This window comes from Anomaloglossus baeobatrachus, chromosome 9 (assembly GCF_048569485.1).
Source record: "Anomaloglossus baeobatrachus isolate aAnoBae1 chromosome 9, aAnoBae1.hap1, whole genome shotgun sequence".
Taxonomy (NCBI): Eukaryota; Metazoa; Chordata; class Amphibia; order Anura; family Aromobatidae; genus Anomaloglossus; species Anomaloglossus baeobatrachus.
The window spans coordinates 226,314,134-226,333,839 of NC_134361.1; the positions used below are offsets into that span (position 1 = coordinate 226,314,134).

At 45.3% G+C, this 19,706-nt stretch overlaps 2 protein-coding genes across 3 annotated transcripts in view; one reads left to right on the top strand and one right to left on the bottom strand.

Moving 5' to 3' along the window:
* Window positions 1-19,706, top strand: part of SLC2A6 (solute carrier family 2 member 6) — a 191,242-nt gene that overhangs the window by 54,350 nt on the left and 117,186 nt on the right. The gene's annotated exons all lie outside the window — the stretch shown is intronic.
* Window positions 9,828-19,706, bottom strand: part of LOC142251664 (uncharacterized) — a 134,058-nt gene continuing 124,179 nt past the window's right edge. The window contains exons 1-2 of one of the 2 annotated variants that reach the window (XM_075324673.1): window positions 15,709-15,778; window positions 9,828-11,914 (exon numbers count right to left, since the gene is read on the bottom strand). In XM_075324673.1, coding sequence (XP_075180788.1) covers window positions 10,283-11,035 — 753 coding nt within the window. In that variant the 5' untranslated portion in view covers window positions 11,036-11,914; window positions 15,709-15,778 and the 3' untranslated portion in view covers window positions 9,828-10,282. Of the gene's footprint in view, window positions 11,915-15,708; window positions 15,779-19,706 lie in introns of those variants that run through there. The other variant, XM_075324672.1, reaches the window with a different exon arrangement.

The window sequence follows — 19,706 nt, forward strand, 5'->3', positions numbered from 1 at the left end:
CTGCACTCACTATTCTGCTGGTGCAATCACTGTGTATATACATTACATTACTGATCCTGAGTTACCTCCTGTATTATACTCCAGAGCTGCACTCACTATTCTGCTTGTGCAGTCACTGTGTACATACATTACTGATCCTGAGTTACCTCCTGTATTATACTCCAGAGCTGCACTCACTATTCTGCTGTTGCAGTCACTGTGTACATACATTACATTACTGATCCTGAGTTACCTCCTGTATTATACTCCAGAGCTCCACTCATTATTCTGCAAGTGCAGTCACTGTGTACATACATTACATTACTGATCCTGAGTTGCCTCCTGTATTATACTCCAGAGCTGCACTCACTATTCTGCAGGTGCAGTCACTGTGTACATACATTACATTAATGATCCTGAGTTACCTCCTGTATTATACTCCAGAGCTGCACTCACTATTCTGCTGGTGCAGTCACTGTGTACATACATTACTGATCCTGAGTTACCTCCTGTATTATACTCCAGAGCTGCACTCATTATTCTGCAAGTGCAGTCACTGTGTACATACATTACATTACTGATCCTGAGTTGCCTCCTGTATTATACTCCAGAGCTGCACTCACTATTCTGCAGGTGCAGTCACTGTGTACATACATTACATTAATGATCCTGAGTTACCTCCTGTATTATACTCCAGAGCTGCACTCACTATTCTGCTGGTGCAGTCACTGTGTACATACATTACTGATCCTGAGTTACCTCCTGTATTATCCTCCAGAGCTGCACTCACTATTCTGCTGGTGCAGTCACTGTGTACATACATTACATTACTGATCCTGAGTTACCTCCTGTATTATACTGCAGAGCTGCGCTCACTATTCTGCTGGTGCAGTCACAGTGTACATACATTACATTACTGATCCTGAGTTACCTCCTGTATTATACTCCAGAGCTGCACTCACTATTCTGCTTGGGGAATCACGGTGTAGGCTATATGGAAAATAAATGCCATGTATTTGCAAGTAACTGAACTGTTCATGTAAATTATATTTGAAGTAGTGGACACTCCACCCTCAAGTCTGATTTTGGGGGGTGCTCACTGACATACTTGAAGCTTGTGAGCCCCAAGTATCCAGCAGTCCACCGCCCGCTCCCCACCTGGCATCTTGATCTCAGCGGAATCTGCATTCTCAGGATCAGGTGGAGTGTCAGCTCTCTGCTCCACCATTCAGCCTGTGTGGCTGAGGTCTGAGTCTCAGCAGCTGCAATTGTGGCGCCCCTGAGGCTTCTGTCGCCACAGAGGTACTGCATCTCAGCCAGAGGTGCTGTATCCCATCCCGGGTAAGAAGGGGGTCATCTACCGGTTCACACACAAAACCTGCACGCACCAATTGTTAGGTCACACACCGGGTCAGGGTTTAAGGCAGGTCCCATTAATGCTGGGAGCAGCGACCAGTGTACCTGGTTATGGAGCCTTAAGTCCCATTCACTGGCCTGAAGGGGTGGAGCCTGGCAGGGGGGAGTGTAGGAGGAGTCAGTGGCTCAGTAGGAAAAGTGGGCGGAGCTAGGTTTTAAAAAGTGACCAGTTGAGGAGAACTGGTTAGGACCAGTTAGGGCGAGTTCAGTCAGTGTGAGGCAGTCTGTCAGGGAAGTGGCAGTTGACAGGAAGATCCAGTCAGTGAGGAGTGTAGCCAAAAGGAGGTTTTATGTGAATACCCTGGGGTCCTGCTAGGCCCAAGTGACACCGACTGAAGGGATTCCAGAGTGCCACGGATGTGCGGGAGGCCTCCGTGGACTTGTTCCACCAAGAACACCGGGATGGAGGGATCTGGTCGCAAAAACGGGGACGGACCCCAGGCGAAAGAAGAAAAACATTTCCTTTAGCAAACCAACGGCCCGGGAGGTTGCTTCAGGCACCCGAGGCCACAACCTGCCACCCATCCTCTGCAAGGGGGAGCAATAAAGGACCACGGTCAGCCACCCTTTGGACAGGCTCAGTGGCGGAGGCATAGGACAGTCTAGTGAAGGTCGGCGCTAGTGAGACGATCAGGGAAGGACACGTTGAGGGGTGCACCGGTACTAACCCTTGAACTATTCGGGATCGGCGGAGGCCCACGAAAGTGAATCCGGGCATACCACGGATCAGCTGCAGTATAAACATCTTAACTGCAAGCCCCGTGCCGTCTGCTTTGTCCTGAACCTCATCAACATCCACTATGGTACCCGCTCCACCTGTGGGGAGCAAGAAACACCTCAGCTGCCATACCACCAGCCCCGGAGGTCCCGTCCAGCAGCCGTGGCTCCAAAGCCGCAATCCACAGGTGGTGTCACGAATCTTTATTAAACTTTATTACCATCATGAAGGGGGCTTCATTATTAAAAGTCACCGCCAGGATCACAGAGCCGGACCCCCGCCACCGCTGACATTCCCGGACTAGTCCGGCCCAGGTCCGAGTGCCCCCGGCCCTGGGGCGGGCGTGTCACAAGGACATCACTGGATCGCACCTGCTGCGCGGAGGCTCTGTCCACACACTGCACATTGGAGAATTGGGGCAAGGGTTTTAGTGTCATTTAGTAAATCTGGAGGAGTGTGTGGCCTCAGAATGTGTGTGGGGGAAATTGTTTGGGCATCAAACTTTATTGGGCGCAGCATACTGTGGGGGGGGGCATTGTCCAGGCATCATAATGAACATGTAGGGTATGCTATGGGGATAATTGTGTGAAGCAATTCTCTGAGAGGGTCATACGGTGGGTCAAAGGGCATTTTTGTAAGGGCTCAGCGGAGAGGTTGTTCTAAACGTCTTGGAGGGCTAGAGTTGGCACCGTAATGGGTGAGAACACGTCTTGGAGGGCTATAGGGGTACCGTAATGGTTGAGTACACATCTTGGAGGGCTAGAGGGATACCATAATGGGTGAGAACATGTATTGGAGGGCTAGAGGGGTACTGTAATGGGTGAGAAAACGTCTTGGAGGGCTAGAGGGGTACCGTAATGGCTGAGAACACGTATTCAAGGGCTAGAGGGGTACCGTAATGGGTGAGAAGATGATTTGTAGGGCTAGAGGAGTACCGTAATGGGTGAAAACACGTCTTGGAGGGCTAGCGGGGTACCATAACGGGTGAGAACACGTCTTTGAGGGCTAGAGGAGTACCATAATGGGTGAGAACACGTCTTGGAGGGCTAGAGGGGTACCGTAATGGGTGAGAACACGTATTCGAGGGCTAGAGGAGTATCGTAATGGGTGAGAACACGTCTTGGAGGGCTAGTGGGGTACCATAATGGGTGAGAACATGTCTTGGAGCGCTAGAGGGGTACCGTAAGGGTTGAGAACACGTATTCGAGGGCTAGAGGAATATCGTAATGGGTGAGAACACGTCTTGGAGGGCTAGAGGAGTACCGTAATGGGTGAGAACACGTCTTGGAAGGCTAGAGGGGTACTGTAATGGGTGAGAACACATCTTGGAGGGCTAGAGGAGTACCGTAATGGGTGAGAACATGTATTCGAGGGCTAGAGGAGTACCGTAATGGGTGAGAACACATCTTGGAGGGCTAGAGGGGTACCGTAATGGGTGAGAACATGTCTTGGAGGGCTAGCGGAGTACCATAATGGGTGAGAACATGTCTTGGAGGGCTAGAGGAGTACCGTAATGGGTGAGAACACATCTTGGAAGGCTAGAGGGGTACCGTAATGGGTGAGAACACGTCTTGGAGGGCTAGAGGGGTACCGTAATGGGTGAGAACATGTCTTGGAGGGCTAGAAGGGTACCGTAATGGGTGAAAACACGTCTTGGAGGGCTAGAGGGGTACCGTAATGGGTGAGAACATATCTTGGAGGGCTAGAGGGGTACCGTAATGGGTGAGAACATGTCTTGGAGGGCTAGAAGGGTACCGTAATGGGTGAAAACACGTCTTGGAGGGCTAGAGGGGTACCGTAATGGGTGAGAACATGTCTTGGAGGGCTAGAAGGGTACCGTAATGGGTGAAAACACGTCTTGGAGGGCTAGAGGGGTACCTTAATGGGTGAGAAAATATTCTGGAGGGCTAGAGGAGTACCGTAATGGGTGAGAACACTAAGGGGCCTCAGTCGGAGCACAGTCTGTGTACGTGATGCACTACATGTCCCTCTCCCAGTCCTTAAAAGTTGAGAGATTTGCGCTGCCATGAATGCACTTATGCGTCGTGACTCCACCAAAAAAAAATTATTTTGGGGGTTGGGGGTGCCCAGTTTAAACTTTTAATATAGGGTTCCCTTATTATCATATACGTCCTTGCTGAAGGGTATATATTATATATAGGTAAGCAATATAAAGTGTCGGTGACTGGCAGATTGGAGATTGGATGCCGGTGCCGGCCTGTGGCCTCTGGCAGAACACAGGAACCTAAATGAATTGTGGAGAGCTGGGACTGCGCAGATCGGAGGAGACAGTGATGGAGCGAGGGGCAGAGGGAAAAGCGATGAGCTGTTTCTGGCTCTAAAAAGACATTTTCATTTCAAGAGTCTTTTTTTTTTTTCTTAAAAAACAACCTGCGAGGAGTAATGACGCAGATTGGGAACAGCCCTGGGGGCTCAGCTGCTCCCCCACCTACCTCCCTCTCGTGAAGCGCTCAGGAAGAGGCCATGCAGGCTTCACCCTGATGGAGTCTGCTGTTTAGACTGGTAACTTTATCTCCATCGCAGCAACGAGCGGGGGGGACTGCAGGTACCAGCCAAGAGGGACATGTTCCCAGATCCCTATCTGTCCGCACACAGTAACCGTTTCAGCCTTGGCTCTTACCTTGCGCCTTCTTGCCCAGCGGGATGTCCTTCAGTAACGCACTATGGCACCATTCAGCGCAGGTTGACTTGTAAAGATCACTATTCATCTGTCTCTAGAACTTTGCAAAAACGTATGCACTAGTCACAGCCAGAGCTGCATTCATACTTCTGCTAATGATGACACTGTAGATTTGGAGCTTATATAATTATTCAGCGACTGTATCATAATCTGCATACAAAGCTCTACAGTAACCAAAACTGCTGTCCTCCTTTACAGCCAGGAGGCTTTTAGGTAAAATCCAGTCCACGGGGCGGTAGTCAAGGGTACTCGTGATGCACCTGGTGCTGGTTGGGTGTGTGGACTTTTACTGTGTGGGTTGGGAACCCCTGTAGGCCACATACTGCCACTGTCGTTGACTGGCCAGGATGGATGACGAACAAGGAGACCAACTGTTCACCTTACACCACAACTCTTTACTGGACGGTTCATTGTCGTTGACAACTTTACCCTCCATATATTGGCACGTATCTTCCAGAATGTCACATTTTCACTTTGCATTAACAGACACAGTTCAACTTCCCTCTGGGTTGCGTCCGATCTAGCTTGGTCAGTGAGTCCCAGTGCAACCCAGTCCAGCGTTACAGCACACACCATGACAGTCACCTTCCCCTCCTGCAGTCCCATGTCCAGTCTTCTCAGGGGTCCAATAATGACCGGAGTAAACCTTTAAACATCTGGACATCTAGCAGGACACCGCTTGGTTGGTTGACTACGTCACATGCCAGTAGAGGTTAACCCGGTATCTTGACGATTATGTTGCCTGGCCACTTGAGTCCTGCACCAGTAGAAGTCACTCGGTACATTGATGGCTACAGAGCCTGTCCACTAGAGTTCCACACTCTTGGAAGTCTTCCGGTACCTTGACAGTTACAGAGCCTGGCCACTAGACTTCTGCACCAGTAGAAGTTACCCGGTAACTTGGCGGTTTTAGAAACTGGCCACTATAGTTCCACACTAGTAAAAGTCACTAGTACCTTGATGGTTATGGAGCCTGGCCACAACAGTAGAAGTCACCAGTACCTTAATGGTTACAAAACCTGGCCAATACAGTTCCGCACCGGTAAAAGTCACACGGTACCTTGAAGATTACAGAGTCTGGCCTCTAGAGTTCTGCACTAGTAGTAGTAACGAGTACCTCGACAGTTACAGAACATGGCCACTATAGTTCCGCATCAGTAGAAGTCACTAGTACCTTGACGGTTACGAAGCCTGGCCAATAGAGATCCGCACCGGTAAAAGTCACACGGTACCTTGACGATTACAGAGTCTGGCAACTTGAGTTCTACACTAGTAGAAGTCACACAGTACCTTGATGGTTATGGAGCCTGGCCACTATAGTTCCACATCAGTAGAAGTCACCAGAACCTTGACAGTTATGAAGCGTGGCCAGTAGAGTTCCGCACCGGTAAAAGTCACATGGTTCCTTGACAATTACAGAGCCTGGCCACTAGAGTTCTGCACCAGTAGAAGTCATCAGTACCTTGATGGTTATTGAGCCTGTCTACTAGACTTCTAGACCAGTAGAAGTCACCCAGTACCTTGACAGTTACAGAGCCTGTCTACCAGAGTTCCGCACCAGTAGACGTCACAGGTACCTTGATGGTTACAGAGCCTTGCCACTGGAATTCTGCATCAGTAGAAATCGCCTGGTACCTGAAGGTTATGGAGCCTTGATGTTAGGGGTCTGTCCTCCGGCTCTCACAATCTGGGGTCTCTCCGTTCGAGGATCAGACTCTAGTTACAACGCTGTTCACACCTGTGTCTCCGGCCTCTCTAGAAATTCACGCTTTCTTGCCTTTTGTCTCCTTCGCTTTGTTGCCACAAACCACGCACTGTATGTGACCTACATTATGTCTGGCACGTTCGCTCACTAGGCCTTACCTGACTCTTTCCAGAATAAACCATCCTCTTCCTGTCAGCTGAAACCCCCCAAGGTGGGCTAGCTCCAACACTTTACTGTATCTGTCCCTGCGGTCTGTTGCTGGGCAGACTTAACCTTTCACCCACATACCATTCTCATATATATGCAATACATTACATGTTACATTATCAACCCTGCTACATCTTACACATTATACCTCACATAATATCACATTACATGGCACAATATATGCAAAAGACGAAGGACATTCACACTATAGTACATGAATAGACAATAACGCAATTGATGTCTTCAGGGGCAGGAACACGACCATTATTGTCGACCACTCTTACATATGCAGCCCCCTATAGTTATACCCCCGCATCAGACTATAATAAGATCTCTGGTGTGAAAAATACATTTCCCACAATGCATAGCAGCAAATTGGACAACAACCAAAAAACAGAGATTCTGATATTTGCTAATTCCCTGATGTCAGTGCAGATACTGAACCAGCAGGGGGTGATATCAAAGTATAGAGTAGTAATGTATTATAATTCCAGCACACACCAATTACGGCTCCGGTCAAATCTGCATCGAAGCCTCCATTGCAAATTCTTCCTTGATTGCTTTTTTAGCACTATTTTTTTCCCATAAAATGACAGACGGCATGATGGAAACCAGACTGACCCCCATTATAGTCACTTGGTGTCTGTCATATGATGGATCTGACTTTGCCGTCATTCTCTTATTTCTGTTCCTAGGAAGGATCAGAAAAAAAAGAAAATGTGAGCGGAGCAGATAAGAACCAGAGTTTTGGAGTAATGGCGCCATCTAGTGTTCTGTTGTGTGTACTGAGAAATCGAGCTTGGAAGCTGCCGGCAAAATGAGCCATGAAACGTATTGGGGGGGTGTAACAATGTATTCTTATTGCATTGATATACCCACAATGAACATTTTGTATAATTTGCATGTTGATTTACTACAAAGCAGCTATTGATTGTATTCTTGTAATAGAACCTATGCAGCCATAACACTAGTTGAGCCAAAATACTAGCACCTTCTATAGCTCGACAGCAAGGAAGACAAAAGCTCTGTCAGGAAGAAGAAAAAAGGAAAGGAGTTTCAAGGAAGACAAAAGCTCCTTCAACAAGAAGAAGAAAAAAGAGGGGGTTCAAGGAAGACATAAGCTCCATCAGTAAGAAGAAAAAAGGAAAGGGGGGTTCAAGGAAGACAACATCTCCATCAGCAATAAAAAAAGGAAAGGGGGGTTTAAAGAAGACTAAAGCTCCATCAGCAAGCAGAAAAAAGGAAAGGGGGTTCAAAAAAGACAAAAGTTCTGTCAGCAAGCAGAAAAAAGGAAAGGGGGGTTCAAAAAAAGACAAAAGCTCCATCAGCAAGAAGAAAAAAGGAAAGGGGGTTCAAGGAAGACAAAAGCTCCATCAGCAAGAAGAAAAAGGGAAAGGAGGTTCAAGGAAGACAAAAGCTCCTTCAGCAAGAAGAAGAAAAAAGGGGGGTGTTCAAGGAAGACATAAGCTCCATCAGCAAGAAGGAAAAAGGAAAGGGGGGTTCAAGGAAGACAAAATCTCCATCAGCAATAAAAAAAGGAAAGGGGGGTTTAAAGAAGACTAAAGCTCCATCAGCAAGCAGAAAAAAAGGAAAGGGGGTTCAAAAAAGACAAAAGCTCTGTCAGCAAGCAGAAAAAAGGAAAGGGGGGTTCAAAAAAGACAAAAGCTCCATCAGCAAGAAGAAAAAAGGAAAGGGGGGTCAAGGAAGAAAAAAGCTGCATTAGCAAGAAGAAGAAAAAAGGTAAGGGGGTTCAAGGAAGACAAAAGCTCCATTAGCAAGAAGTAAAAAAGGAAATGAGGGGCTCAACGAAGACAAAAGCTCCATCAGCAAGAAAAAAAAAGGAAAGGAGGGGCTCAACGAAGACAAAAGCTCCATCAGCAAGAAGAAAAAAGGAAAGGGGGTCAAAAAAGACAAAAGCTCCATCAGCAAGCAGAAAAAAGGAAAGGGGGGGTTAAAAAAAAGACAAAAGCTCCATCAGCAAGAAGAAAAAAGGAAAGGGGGGTTCAAGGAAAACAAATACTCTATCAGCAAGAGGAAAAAAGGAAAATGGGTTGTTAAAGGGATGTTCTATGTCTAGACAACCCTTTATGCCTAACCCCAGCCTAAAATAAAAAAAAACCTGCATTTTTTGTTCTCCTGGACTGGTGTATAACCTCCTATGTTGGCACTCCTTCCCCCATGAACAATATCACAGGACCGCTGCAGTCAATCATCAGCAGGATTCACTATTCCATCAGAGCGGAAGTCCGTAGTGAAGGTTGCAGCCCATCAGTAGCCATCAATTGGCTGCAGCAGTCACGAGACATTGCTTATGTCCCACGACTACAGTGGGCACCAAGTTATTGGGGGCCACTACTCTAGTGGGCTAGTCTGATGCTGCATTGTCTTCATTTGTAATATTGTCACCACATGTTCCCATTGAGGGTCACATCTGATGGGCCCAAAATACGGTGGATTGACCACGATGTGAATCGGTTCTTACAAATATTGAGTAAATGCATTATTAGAAAATTGACACTAGAGGGCGCTCCAACTACAGATGATAAATGAGTCATCTCAAGACTGTGCTGCCAAAATGTGACCACAATATAGTTTTTTCCATTCTTGTAAAGTTATTTTATGGTCTTTATGTGACTTTCTTACTTTTTTTTGTCTTTTTACTATAATATATAGAGATATCTCTGTATATGCCAGCACAATATGCCTGTAAAGAAGAAGAATATTATATAGATCTTTGCACAGAAAAAATATTCTCTCATAGACAACAGTGCAGCCTGTGACTCATTGTTAGTGTTTCTGTCATTACACTTTAGATTACAAAATGTAGTCTTTATGTGACTTTTCTGCTTTTTTTTTGTCTTTTTACTATGATATATAGAGATATCTCTGTATATGCCAGTACAATATGCCTATAAAGAAGAAGAATATTATATAGCTCTTTGCACAGAAAAAATATTATCTCACGGATAACAGTGCAGCCTGTGACCCATTGTTAGTCTTTCTGTCTTTTAGAGTTTAGGTTATAAAATTAAGACCCGGAAAGACCAGTTATAAGAAACAGCTAAAATACACAATTTTTATTAAAGCTTTTTACTGATCACATTAAATAGTGTTCACAGTTTTGTACCAGTTGCTACAATTTCAAGGATACCAAATATGCTTACATCATTTATAGTTTTATGTAAAAATAGATATAGATCTTTGCACAGAAAAAAATATTCTATCACCGATAACAGTGCAGCCTGTGGACCATTGTTAGTGTTTCTGTCCTTACACTTTAGGTTACAAAATTAAGTCTTTATGTGACTTTTTCTACTTTTTTGTCTTTTTACTATAATTTATAGATATCTCTGTATATGCCAGCACAATATGCCTGTAAAGAAGAAGAATATTATATAGATCTTTGCACAGAAAACATATTCTCTCATAGATAACAGTGCAGCCTGTGACTCATTGTTAGTGTTTCTGTCCTAACACTTTAGGTTACAAAACTATAGTTATATGGTCCCAAGTCCCAATGTTGAGGTTGTCCAATCAGATCATATCCATGGAGTGTTTATGTGAAGTTCTCCATATGTTCTAGAATATCCAGGTTTTCTGGAGAACTTTCCATACATCTTGTCCCACCACGTAAGAAGGCCAGACAAAGCCGGTTGAGTTTATGTTCTAGAACATCCAAGATCTTCGGAGAACTTTCCATACATCTTGTCCCACCATGTGGGTAGACCAGACAGAGTCGGTTGGGTTTATGTTGTAGAACATCCAGGTTCTCCGGAGAACTTCCCATACATCTTGTCCCACCACATGAGAAGGCCAGACAAAGCCAGTTGGGTTTATGTTGTAGAACATCCAGGTTCTCTGGAGAACTTTCCATACATCTTGTCCCACCACGTGAGAAGGCCAGACAAAGCCGGTTGAGTTTATGTTTTAGAACATCCAAGATCTTTGGAGAACTTTCCATACATGTTGTCCCACCACACAAGAAGGCCAGACAAAGCTGGCTGGGTTTATGTTCTAGAACATCCAGGTTCTCCGGAGAACTTCCCATACATCTTGTCCCACCACGTGAGAAGGCCAGACAAAGCCGGTTGGGTTTATGTTCTATAACATCCAGGTTCTCCGGAGAACTTTCCATACATGTTGTCCCACCACGTGAGAAGGCCAGACAAAGCCGGTTGGGTTTATGTTCTATAACATCCAGGTTCTCCGGAGAACTTCCCATACATCTTGTCCCACCACATAAGAAGGCCAGACAAAGCCAGTTGGGTTTATGTTCTATAACATCCAGGTTCTCCGGAGAACTTTCCATACATGTTGTCCCACCACGTGAGAAGGCCAGACAAAGCCGGTTGGGTTTATGTTCTATAACATCCAGGTTCTCTGGAGAACTTTCCACACACCTTGTCCCACTACACAAGAAGGCCCGTTGGCTTGGTTCAACATACAATGCCACTCTCTAGGTAGGGGTCACCTAGTACATGAATAACTTTCACATGATCTCCCTTGACCTCAAATGTCTCCGGGACTTGTCCGGTCTTATACACAAGTTCCAGTAGCTCCTTGGCTATGATGGTAGACTCTGTCTGCATGGTCACCTTTTCTTCTTGAGGCATTATCTCCGTTTGATGGACATTACCAAGGCTTACAGGTTTTCGTATTGTGCAGTGTGGCAAGTGTTCCTTTCTCCGAGTTATGACCGACACAGAAAAGACCCCTGAGGTCATGATGTCTCTGAGGGTCTGGACTTTTGTGACCTGTCTAATCACAAGATAACCTTGGCTTTGCCTTGATAGAAGAGCAACTACATTCTTGGAGAAGCACACTAGAGTCTTGACTGCATCTTCCTTGGCCACGGCCAATACTGTGATGGTCTCCTCTTGGCTCTTGGCTAATGTCTCTAAGGTCAGTTGGGTAGACCGAGGCTGGATGTAGAGGAGGGGATGGAAATGGGCCTCTTTTCTGGAAAAGTTACCCAATTTTCTTAAAGGGACAAAGGCTGTGCCAGTCTGGGACAACAAAGGAAGAACGGAGATGAAGATAAGGAGCAGCGCGGCCGCCAGACTAATGGAAGGAAAGAAGTCGGAGTCTTCAGGAGTCAACGCTCTTGAGGGAGAAGGCTCTGGGCATCCTTCCTGGTGGAGCTTCTCAGATTCTGTATGGTGGACGCTGTCAGCCATCTTGTCGGCATCTGAAGAGACAAAATGTAAGAAAGTAAGCCGATGCGTAAAGGATACACTCATGGGAAGAGGTATGTTTTACAATAGTCATGTCGCCAATGCGCCACTTAGATGTACATTTGAACACCAGGCTTTGTTATGAGACGGGACATCCCAGTGTTACGCACCAGAAGCCGGAAAGTGCTCTCCGAGAGGCTTCTGGGCACCTTGGATATCTGCCACCACTGAAAGTCCGGGAAGTCTCCCCTTTTTCTGAGGACCTCCAGAACTTTCAGGGAGTTTTGGCATATATGGATATTACACTTTCTACTCACCCATTGTACAGATTCCCTTTAACGAGAGCATAAAGAGTTACAAATTCTGTTGTGGTCGGCATTCCACGATCTGACTGCTCTAACTGTAAAGAACCCTTTCCTATTTAGCTGCCGAAATCACCTTTCTTCCACCAGCAGTGAGTGCTCCCTGGTCCATCACTACCTCTTGTGGTCGGCATTCCACAGTCTGACTGCTCTAACTGTAAAGAACCCTTTCCTATTTTGCTGACAAAATCACCTTTCTTCCACCAGCAGTGAATTCCCCCTTGGTCCATTACTACCTGTTGTGGTTGGCATTACACAATCTGACTGCTCTAACTGTAAAGAACCCTTTCTTATTTAACTGGTAAAATCACCTTTCTTCCACCAGCAGTGAATGCCCCCTGGTCCATTACTACCTCTTGTGGTCGGACATTCCACAATCTGACTGCTCTAACTGTAAAGAACCCTTTCCTAGTTAGCTGCTGAAATCACCTTTCTTCCACCAGCAGTGAATTCCCCCGGTCCATTACTACCTCTTGTGGTTGGCATTACACAATCTGACTGCTCTAACTGTAAATAACCCTTTCCTATTTAGCTGCCGGAATCACCTTTCTTCCACCAGCAGTGAATTCCCCCGGTACATTACTATCTCTTGTGGTCGGCATTCCACAATCTGACTGCTCTAACTGTAAAGAACCCTTTCCTATTTAGCTGCTGGAATCACCTTTCTTCCACCAGCAGTGAATTCCCTCTGGTCTATTACTATCTCTTGTGGTCGCATTCCACAATCTGACTGCTCTAACTGTAAAGAACCCTTTCCTATTTAGCTGCTGGAATCACCTTTCTTCCACCAGCAGTGAATTCCCTCTGGTCTATTACTACCTCTTGTGGTCGGCATTCCACAGTCTGACTGCTCTAACTGTAAAGAACCCTTTCCTATTTAGCTGCTGAAATCACCTTTCTTCCACCAGCAGTGAATGCTCCTGGTCCATTACTACCTCTTGTGGTCGGACACAATCTCACTGCTCTAACTGTAAAGAACCCTTTCCTATTTCTGAGATCCTCCAGAACTTTCAGGGAGTTTTGGCAATTACGGATATTACACCTTCTACTCATCCATTGTACAGTCCGGTGCATTGGGCCACTTTATTCGGTAAATGTGAACCCTATGGATAAAATCTTATGAAGACAAGAATCAGTAACACTTTCCTTAATCAGGGGACTCATTATCATTGCCACGAGCAGACGCAGAGACAAGTCACAGCACAGATCTCAGGAATGTCTGTCATTTCCCCTTAAAAAAAAAACAAATGAAAAAAAAACAAACCAATTTTAATCCAGTTGGCTCGGAGTGTGTGACGACCGCTATAGGAGCTGTAATGGCGGCCTCATTGGTTGTCACCTCGCTTTCCCATGATAAAATATAGTGAAAAGATGTATTTGGGGCTAAAAATCATTTTTGCAATTGCGTTGCATTAAATATTTTGCACCGTTTTGCTTTTACAGGCTTTCTGCCTATGCACAGAGTACTCAGCTGCCAATCAGAGATGTGGATGGTGATATTCAGAGCTCAGCATTCAGAGAACAGCAGATAAAATAGTGATTTTAGCAAAACTGCAGCAAGCCATCCAGTAAGTGAGACATCACTGGAATCAGGATCTCTGTAGTAGAGATTAGTGGCAGGTTCTGGGTCACCCTCAGGTGGGGGAGGGGAATTACATCAGAGCTAGGACAGGAGTTAGGGTCACGTTGGTGACTCAGACCTCACTACTATCTAGCGTACCTCTGAGCTGAGGGACAGCGCAGGATCTGCAGTCTGAGGGTCAGCTCAGGTGTACTGGTCCTGTCATCCGGTCCCTGTTACACTCTGCCCCTACATCATGTTGCTGTCAAATGGGACAGCAAAAATCTGCTGACAGATTCCCTTTAAGGAGAGCTCATAAAAAGACAGAGTTACAAATTCTGTTGTCTTTCAATCTGAAAGAGCTCACTGATGGAGTCTCAGTTAACTCACACTGTCTCTTTCTGAATGCAGAATAACACAAAGACTATAGAAGGTAAACGGGGGGGGGGGGGGATTTAAAGAAACCCAATTATTTTCAGCTGAAAATACATGCAATTAAAGGGGTCTTCCACTATTGTTTACAATCTACAATCTAACTGTAAAGAACCCTTTCCTCTTTAGCTGCCGGAATCACCATTCTTCCATCCGCAGTGAATGCCCCCTGGTCCATTACTACCTCTTGTGGTCGGCATTCCACAGTCTGACTGCTCTAACTGTAAAGAACCCTTTCCTATTTAGCTGCCAGAATCGCCTTTCTCTGGGGGAATTATGCCACTTATCGGTGAATTTCAGCCTCCGATCCGCTGGAACCTGACTCTTGATGGCTTAGTATCCACTTACTGACTGTTCCCAGCAATTGTAGAGTAGAAATGCAGAACAATGTGCGACACCGGCTGGAATGATGGACAACTTGTTTGTCTGGTTATGGAGTCAACAAAAAAAAAAAGCCTGGAATGTGGATGAGGCGGCCCCCGGAGAAACGAGTTCTCCCAAATTCTTTTCACCGAAAGTATAAATCTCACATGGTGAGTACATTTTGGAGGGACCGGCCGACCACCTCGCCTGGCATCAGCTTACCCTACTCAGAACCAAAAATACATGTGCCTGGCAGGCTAGGAATGGCCATCGAAAGACCCCCATTGAAAGTGCATGGGCCTCTGTATAACGTATACTGCGGTCAGTGGGTGACTGATGGGGGCTGCAGTTGGGTGAAGTGTAGACTTTGATCACTGCTCCGGCCGGTTATAGGCTTTGTTGGCTCCTGGTTGCGCAGGCACGCCGCCCTCTTAATACCTTCACCCAAATTCACGCCAACCCTTGGCCTGCAGGGATGGATTAGCAGCCAAGGTAATTACTGTACTTAATATCCCGATTAATGCGTTAATAAACCAGAAGCGCTGATAATCTCCTTGGCGGAGACTCAAGTCCTATCTGGTGCTGCCCAAGAATCCCAACCGATTTAAAGGGGAACTCCACCTAAATCTATACAGCGCCTGTCTCATATCATAAAGCTGGACTGTGCCCTTCAAAAAGGCAGCAGGCCCATGCAAATAACATGGATGTCCACTTTTTCTGAGATCCTCCTGAACATCTAGAGAGTCTATTCTTCCATTTTATCAATGTGATCTAAAAGGTGAGGTCAACCTAGCGGGGTTAATCCTGTTCGATCACACATATGGAACTTAAAGGGTTAATTCCGTCTTCATATCAAGGGGTATCGTCGGATAGTGCATGTAAATACAAGCAATTCTGCAATTTACTGCTTATTAAAATTTTCAACCGTTCGCAAGATATTAGCACTTTTCTTTCGTTTACAGCTTGTTGCCTTGGAGACCGACCACTGCTACTAGATATCAGAATATGCACAGTGCTTACAAGCTCTTGACTCTCAAGCTTGTAAGCACTGTTCTGAAGCTGGTCAGGGATCACTAGAGCTGTCCGTTACCTCCTAATCCAAATTCGGTGCAGTGTTTACAAGCTAGAAAGTAATGGTGGTCGGTCTCCTAGGCAACGAGCTGTAAACAAAAGGAAAAGTGTTAATATCTCAAGAACGGTTTTAAATTTTAATAAGCAGTAAATTGCAAAATTGCTTGTTTTTATATGCACTATCCACAACAGTATCTATCTATGAAAATGAGAATAACCCTTTAAATGTCTCAGAAGTGGCCATCTGGACATTGATAGCTACAAGGGAAGTCACATGACTACTATGGGGTCCAAGGGGGAAGGGGGCCTGGTTCTATACTGCTTCCTATGTACTGACTTATTCTATAATATATCTGCACCAGAATTATAGATTTGTTTTGTCTGTTTTGATAAAGGATACAATTGCAGCTACCTGCAGCCACCACTAGGGGGAGCTCTCTGCATATAGATGTACACAGCTGTGATAAAATGATAAAATTCCAGTTACCTGCAGCCACCACCAGGGGGAGCTCTCTGCATATAGATGTACACAGCTGTGATAAAATTCCAGTTACCTGCAGCCACCACTAGGGGGAGCTCACTGCATATAGATGTACACAGCTGTGATAAAATTCCAGTTACCTGCAGCCACCACTAGGGGGAGCTCACTGCATATGGATTCGTACATTATTGAGCTTAAAGCACCACTCTGGTGTTTTTAGTTTTTTTCACCTCTGGAGTGGCACTTTAAATCTAAGTCTTATACTCACCCTCTGGTGTCTTCCCCTTTTTTCGGCGTTGGTCCTATCCTATGGTGCCATTTTGTAACTGTAACTTCTGGCCGGACATCAGGGGTAACAGTCACAAGCTCTCAATGCAACTCTATGAGAGCGACAACGAGGCTCTCATAGACTTATATTGAGTTCTGACCTCCGGCATGCTCTATGAAACACTGGAGCTGCCGTCAGGTCACAGAAGACAGGCCGGAACGGCACATAAAACCGATGAAGATGATGGCAGATAAGTATAAGACTGGGGGCAGTGGCTTAGATTTACAGCAGCACTCCAGCGGGGAAATAAAAAAAAGGCTGGAGTGGAGCTTAATAATATATAAATCCATATGCAGTGAGCTCCCCCTAGTGGTGGCTGCAGGTAACTGGGATTTTATCATTTTCTCTACCAAAAAAGGTGCTTTAAGCTCAATAACGTATAAATCCATATGCAGTGAGCTCCCCCTAGTGGTGGCTGCAAGTAAGTGGGATTTTATCTACCAAAAGTGGTGCTTTAAGCTCAATAATGTATACATCCATATGCAGTGAGCTCCCCCCAGTGGTGGCTTAAGGTAACTAGGATTTTATCATTCTAACACAGGGATATCCACATGATAGATATTGTCTAGATCCTGTATCTTGACGGATTGCCTGACCATTGTTACACTTTACCTCACTAGCTATAAAACCAACTCAACAGGTTTGTCTAACGCTGGCATATTCCTCCACCACGACCGGGAGTGACCCACAGAAGCCCCGGTATAATGTAAACTCTGAAACAACAAACTGGGAAGTGGTGTACCCAAGTATACAGATATAATGCCAGCGATCAGGGGTGTATATAGACTACCCCAGAAAGTATACATACCCCCCGGAGGTCACCAGCTATGACCCCCGCTGTTTACGCTGATGGCTCAGGACTGATTCTGGTGTCCACCAGTCAAGTCTTCACACCCCAACTGGAAGCACTGGTCTGCGGTGTCTCCACGTGATCTCTAAACTGGTTTTATCTTTCCCTTTCCAAGAGAAAGCAAATTACCATAAATTATGTAAAGATGAGAAGACGGATAATAAAAGGCCGAACGAGGACAACATGGCGAGAGAGTTCCCCCCCAGGATCTGAAATAGTCAAACAAAGCCTCGCGGACCCCCTAATATACCCTCCAAAAAACAGACGCTGGATTAGACCTAAAAAAAAAAGGTCCAACAAAAATTTATAAATGCCAGTTCACAGATCTCCACCTGGCCAGTAAATTACTGGCACAACAGGTATTAGAATATAGAGGTTGTTTGAAAACAGTGAGTGGTCAGGTTACATCCTCCTTGAACTGAATATTAATTATTATCCCTAATATAGTAGAAAACCATGGGAAAAAAAAGACTCCAGATTACAACCGTCCAATAAAAATATACAAATGCCAGTCCGCAGGTTACCACCTGGCCAGTAAATTACTGGCATAGGCTGTTTGAAAACAGTGAGTGGTCAGGTTACATCCTCCTTGAACTGAATATTAATTATTATCCCTAATATAGTAGAAAACCCTCTAAAAAAAGACTCCAGATTAGAAAGGTCCAATAAAAATATACAAATACCAGTCCGCAGGTTACCACCTGGCCAGTAAATTACTGGCATAGGCTGTTTGAAAACAGTGAGTGGTCAGGTTACATCCTCCTTGAACTGAATATTAATTATTATCCCTAATATAGTAGAAAATCCTCTAAAAAAAGACTCCAGATTAGACCGCCTTAAAAAAAAAAGTCCAATAAACATATATAAATGCCAGTCCGCAGGTTACCATCTGGCCAGTAAGTTACTGCCACAACAGATATTAGTATATAGAGGCCATTTCAAAACAATAAGTGCTCAGGTTACATCCTCTTTGAACTGAATATTACTATCCCTAATGTAGTAGAAAATTCTCTAAAAATAAAAGACTCCAGACTAGGTCCCCTTAAAAAAAAAAATCCAATAAATATATATATATAAACGCCAGTTCGCAGGTTGCCACCTGGCCAGTAAGTTACTGGCACAACAGGTATTAGTATATGGAGGCCATTTCAAAACAGTGAGTGGTCAGGTTACATCCTCCTTGAACTGAATATTAATTATTATTACTAATATAGTAGAAAACCATGAAAAAAAGACTCCAGATTAGAAAGGTCCAATAAAAATATACAAATGCCAGTCCGCAGGTTACCACCTGGCCAGTAAATTACTGGCACAGGCTGTTTCCAGTGAGTGGTCAGGTTACATCCTCCTTGAACTGGATATTAATTATTATCTCTAGTATAGTAGAAAATCCTCTAAAAAAAAGACTCCAGATTAGATCTCCTTAAAAAAAAAGGTCCAATAAAAATATATAAATGCCAGTCCCAAGGTTGCCACCTGGCCAGTAAGTTACCGGCACAACAGGTAGTATATGGAGGCCGTTTCAAAACAGTGAGTGGTCAGGTTACAGCCTCCATGAACTGAATAGTAATCCTTTCCATCTCTATAGATATCAGCAGTCAGGACTAGGATGAGTGTGGGATTGGTACCAGCGCCCCCCTAAACAGCCCTACTATGGACCCTGACCCCTGGTTACTGATGTCTGCAGACCCCTGGTTACCCCTGCCTCCCTGACTGTAGGGTCCACAGATCCCTCTTACTTTCTATCAGTCTTGCCTGGACTGCTCCTTTAATTACACACATACACTTGTGGCTCTGTAGAAGCCGCACATCCAATGTCTATGCTGGGAGTTGTAGTTCTACACCAGCTGCAGCAGTCTGTATTCTGAATGTAGTGCTGCAGAGTAGTGGGGGCAGAGGCTGGAGGACCCCAGTCTGTGTCCGGGGCAGAGATATTCAGAGGACTTACCCCAGCGGCAGCGAGAGCTCTGTGATAGATGCAATGGAGCCTCCTCCAGGTAGAGGTGAGTGCGGCACAGCTAACACGCCCCGCCCTCCTGGAGACCTAACACAGCACAGCTCCCCCCCTCCCCCTCTCTGCTACAGAACTGCTCTGTACATAGGTCCGTCCTGCTCCAAGTCCAGACATGAGATTCACTCCTCTTATATACACATATACAAAAGTGATATATACACATACAGTGCCAAAACCCCCCACTACACAGAGCCAATAATGCAGCCATACATTGCTAATAATACAGCCATACAGTGCTAATAATACAGCCATACAGTGCTAATAATACAGCCATACAGTGCTAATAATGCAGCCATACAGTGCTTATATTACAGCCATACAGTGTTAATCATACAGCCATACAA